We start from the raw sequence: 4,798 nt of genomic DNA on the forward strand, positions 1-4,798 counted from the left end.
GGGAAATAATGGAAAGCAAAACAGCAAACTTTCGAATATGTATACGCACTACACACTACAAAAAAAAAAAAAAACAGCACACACTATTTGCAGACTTCTTCTCTTCCCTCATTCATACACTATGTGACGTACGAGAATCACACGTCACCAACACCACATACTACAGACATTGATTTACTCTCAATCTATTTATCTATCTATGAAATATCGACAGACAAAACGTATTAACAGTACTTTGTCATCATCATTTTACATTTCTTCTTGAAGATAGTGGATAGTTGACTCGTTTATTTAGAAAGACATGCTTTTCGTTCCTTTTTTTTTTTCCTTTCAATGGATCCCCTTATTATCGTCGCAAAGCATGCGCATCATTTCTGGAAAAGGAAAGAAAAAAGGACAAGAGAAGATCGTTTATTCAAGGACCGGTAGAATCTGTACAAGCCAATATTTATTGATTGCCCCATACTTAGGGTTCCTCCCCAGGAGGTACACATTTTCTGCACCTTCTGCATAGTGGGAGGTGGGGGTGGGGACATGTCTTCAACTCCTTTACCTTTCTTCTTCTGAATACATTACAGAAGAAAAAAAGAATAGTACAACTGCCAGCAAGAAGTTTATTCACGAATTTCAACTCATTCCTCTTAAAATGGTAGTGTGGAAAGGGGCACACACATGCACATAGAGTCTAGTACTACACAAACTTCTTGAAAAATAAAAAACAAATAAAAACAGAAGCAATAGAAACTAAAAATAAAAACGAAATAATAGTTGGTCTCCACTATTCCAGAAACTGTGTAATGGTAAATTAAAGTAAATAGAGCCATAAACAAGGGGCAAAATTACTCGAATATTAATGCTTTCACTTTCGGTGACTCTCTCTCTCTCTCTCTCTCTCTCTTTCTATCCTTTGCCACAGCACATGCGCATAGAATGTAAGTAAAAAAATGCGTATGTGAAGTGCACAAGTATTTAACTTCATTTTTTTTTTGTTAAGACGCTGCAGTGAAAAAAAAAAGGTGGGGGAGTTACTTAGTCCGAGACATCTTCACCTTCGCTTTTGGAGCTGCCTTTGCTTTCTCTTTTTTCAACTTGGTGAGTTTTTCTGAAGATTTGCCATTATTTTTCGCAGCTTTTAAATCACTAGAGTGATTCGATCCTTGAGCAAAGCCCAGTCCATCTGCTGCGGGCGATGAGAGTTTATTAACTTTTCGCACCTTTCTCTTTGTCTGTAAGGGGGTATTTATTCCCACCTCAGCATTATTATTATCATCATCATCATCGTCCTCAGCAGCAACGGCAACAGTAGTGGCAGTAGTAGTAGTAGTGTCACCTTCTTCGCGTGAGCGCTTCTTCTCTTTTGAAGGTGCTAGACTCGACAGTAGCACTATGTCTTCTTTTGATAGCTGTAGTGCTCCCTTGTATGCTGCCTCAGTTTCATGTACTGTTAGTATCTCTCTTGCAATAAGACCGGTGAAGTGTTTATTCAACTTGGGTGCTGTGCTGGGATCAGAAGCAACCTCGAGAAACCTCTTAACAATGGACGGAAGCACAGCAAGATGAGTGCTGATGGCACTTTTCTGGCATATCTCAACAGTTTCCTCCTCATACTCGTGTGTGAGCCAAGTATGAAGGTTCCAGCGATCATTATCAGTAGAAAACAAGTTATGCTGAAACCAATTGGTAAGAAGAAATCGAGATTTCCGCTCCATTTTGGGTGTGAGAAGGTGCAATAGTACCTGATGCCCAAAGGGACTGTTGATGACCTGAGTAATGTGTGACTCCAAGTCATTTACAATATATTTTCGGAGCAATTGAATGTCGTATACGAGATCAAAGAGACGTGCAATAACAGGTGCACCGTACTTGTCGACCACGAGCGCTCCAAGATTTTCAGAAAGTCCTCGAAGTACATCTTTGCGCTTCTTTGGTTCAATAAGGGAAAATGTCAGAGAAACCAGCGGTGCCCCTTCACGGGTGTTGCACAGTGTTGCCAGATGCGGCCGTAGTGTATCACACAACTCACTCACTTCATCTTTAGTACCATTCTGAATGTACGCGGCAACCAACCTCTGCACAAAAGGATAGGTCACGGCATTCTTTTGTGAAACAAGTTTGTCGCACAAGTCAAAGAGTTTCGGAAAGAAACGTTTTCGCTGTGACGTCTCTTGCTTAAGTACATCCTCCAAAACAGGATAACCCTTCCAACGTTTCATCATAGCGACATTCTCTTTAAGCACAGACAAAATAAGAAGATGACGGTTTGTGGCTGTGCAGAGACGACTGCTATAAGAAGCATGAAGGACTTCAATGCCAAATCGGTGTGTCACTAATGAGGGCACTGCAGGAATAATTAGTGAGAGAATCTTGTCAAGTAAGCTATGCGGTGCGTGACGAATAAGGGCTGTCACAACAAAGTGACCATAGGCATCGGTAGCATAAGCAGAAAAATCCTTTGATACAAGTTTAAGTATGTGTTCAAGATGGTTCAGAGATGCATATTTAATCATTGATTGAATAACACGACTGACCCGTGGAGTCTTGATGTACGTACTGAACTTTGGTTCAATTATCTTCAAAAGCTGATCTACTGTTGGGTACTTGTGTTCGTAACGACCAAGTTTCTGCTCTTCCACGCTCTTTGTATCTGAATCTTGGTTGGATGCATCAGAAGAAGTCCGAAGCACCTCCCATAGGCGAATAATCTCGCCATACTCAGAGGACATCTTCATGGCGTGCTTCTCCGCAGCATTAAGGACTCGTCCTTCGCGTTTCTTTATCAACGCGCTCTTTACAAGGCGCTCAGATTGCGGAAGTTTCTGCAGCCGCTCAGCACGTGCCTCCTCCTTCTTCGCGTTAGTACGAACCATGACCACACTTAAACGGTACTATATATATATATATATATATATATATATATATATATATATATATATATATAGGAGAGAGAAACATAAGAATAAAAACAAAAAAAAGGATAATTTAAAAAAAAAAAAGAAAAAAAAGAGAGAGTCAATGACGCATGCTTTAGACGCTTATACGCACACACAGATCCAGTGATTTATCGAAGAAAAGAATTCATACGACAAAAATGAGAAGGGAAGACAAGAAACGAAAAAAAAAAAAAAGATATCAAGAGGGAATAAAGAAACACGGTACCAATAACCCTTCGTAACAAATGGTATATATTAAACTGCGTCAACAACACTTTTTAATGCGACGACTCAATTCTAGCAAGGCTTTACTCTCCCACTCGGCAAGCCTTACATTGCGCCAGAAAGTATCCTCACGTTCAACAACGTTTCGCACCTGGTCGGCGTATTCGTCGATCGCGTTCTCTAATGAAGACACTATTTCTGTTACGCCCATTTGACAATCTGCCAGAGCATCCTTGGCAAAAATCAGCTGCTCATAATTTTTTTGAAGAGCCGCAGCAGCAGGCGTCGTGATACCTGCACATTTATCCTTTTTGGACTCCACCCACTTTGCATGAAGTTTTAAACCCTTGCTGATATCTGTTGCACATACTGCTTTAACAGTAGCTACTTCTGTCCGGTAAGCTGTTCGTAACTGTTCGGCATAGTGTTTCCAATGGGGGTAAAAAGAAAACTCGTTCGCTTCTGGTGAGTCTACAGACCGTTCGCGTTTTTTTCTAGGTTGTGATATTGTGGCATTAGAATTCTCTGATGGAATATCTTCTCTTGTCTTTTTTGTTTCTGCTCCTGATGCGGTGAGCCTCGATACCAACTCCTCACGTGAGGATGCCACATCAGGGACTGTTCCAAAAGGAAGAATGCCATCAATCCAACGAAGAATGGCCTCCACACATGCGACCCGAGCCTCCTGAGTTACACCACATGATGTGATATTTGGACTAGAACTACCATGTCTTTGTAGTTTGTGTGCGATGATGTACCGATCCACAGGATCAAGAGTGTCGATCAATAAATCTTCTGCAGGGGCACACGCTGCCGCCTTTGATTCTTCAGACTCCTGGTATATGTAACCATACCTTCTCAACTCCTCACCTCCCACTCCAAGCGACTCCAGCACGCAATATACAGACTCTTCCAGTCGGTGCAGAGTCTTTAATAGCGCTAATAAAGGGTCCACCACGCTGGCAGACCCACCGTGGCGCCGTGATTGCTCAAAGGCCCTCTTTGATACTGTTACAACTCCCACCTTATTCTCACATGATGGCCCCGTATCATCATTTCCTTTTCTGTCACGTGTCAGTGCACTTTTAGATCGTGGCATGAAAAGCTATTAACGCGTATGTTGGCTTCTTAAAACCACTTTACACCTTTCTTCCTTGCAAGACACTCGGGCTGACGAGTGAGAGAAAAAAAAAAGAAAAACATATGTAGAGGAGGCACTGTTGAGAAACAAAGAAAATAAGAAAAAAAAAAACATAATTACAATGACACCTATTAGCTCCCACAAGGGTCGTTATCTCAACAAACCCTGTACAGCAAAAAAAAAAACTTTTACGAGCGACACAGGGTTCGTCCTCTTCAACAATATTTACAAGGACTGCTATGAGGTTGAGGGGGAGCAATAAAGAGGGACAGGGTGGCTTTCTGTTTCACTTGTCTACTGTAGACCCGAATTGCCGCAATATGTAGAGCCGTTTATATATATACATATACATATATATATATTCGGAACAAAATATATTCAGAACACAAAACGCTGAAATGGAAGAACAAAGGAAGAAAAAAAAAGAACAAGAAACAAACAAAACTAAATCGCAGCGCACGTTGTTAGAAAACACTTCTACCCCTCTCTCTACTCTCTCTCT

At 41.2% G+C, this 4,798-nt stretch overlaps 2 protein-coding genes across 2 annotated transcripts; both read right to left on the bottom strand.

The window, feature by feature from the left end:
* Positions 1 to 1,025: 1,025 nt before the first annotated feature.
* On the bottom strand, positions 1,026 to 2,867 carry TM35_000111030 (pumilio protein 8; the record flags this gene model as incomplete). The annotated part of the gene is made up of 1 exon (XM_029024812.1): positions 1,026 to 2,867. One exon carries the CDS (start codon positions 2,865 to 2,867, stop codon positions 1,026 to 1,028), a length of 1,842 nt encoding a protein of 613 aa, XP_028883635.1.
* A 328-nt stretch (positions 2,868 to 3,195) lies between these two features.
* Positions 3,196 to 4,254, bottom strand: TM35_000111040 (uncharacterized protein; the record flags this gene model as incomplete). Its single annotated transcript, XM_029024813.1, has 1 exon — positions 3,196 to 4,254. One exon carries the CDS (start codon positions 4,252 to 4,254, stop codon positions 3,196 to 3,198), a length of 1,059 nt encoding a protein of 352 aa, XP_028883636.1.
* Positions 4,255 to 4,798: the final 544 nt, after the last annotated feature.

The sequence above is a fragment of the Trypanosoma theileri genome (genome assembly GCF_002087225.1).
Source record: "Trypanosoma theileri isolate Edinburgh chromosome Unknown TM35_Tth_11_V1, whole genome shotgun sequence".
NCBI classification, from domain to species: Eukaryota; Euglenozoa; class Kinetoplastea; order Trypanosomatida; family Trypanosomatidae; genus Trypanosoma; species Trypanosoma theileri.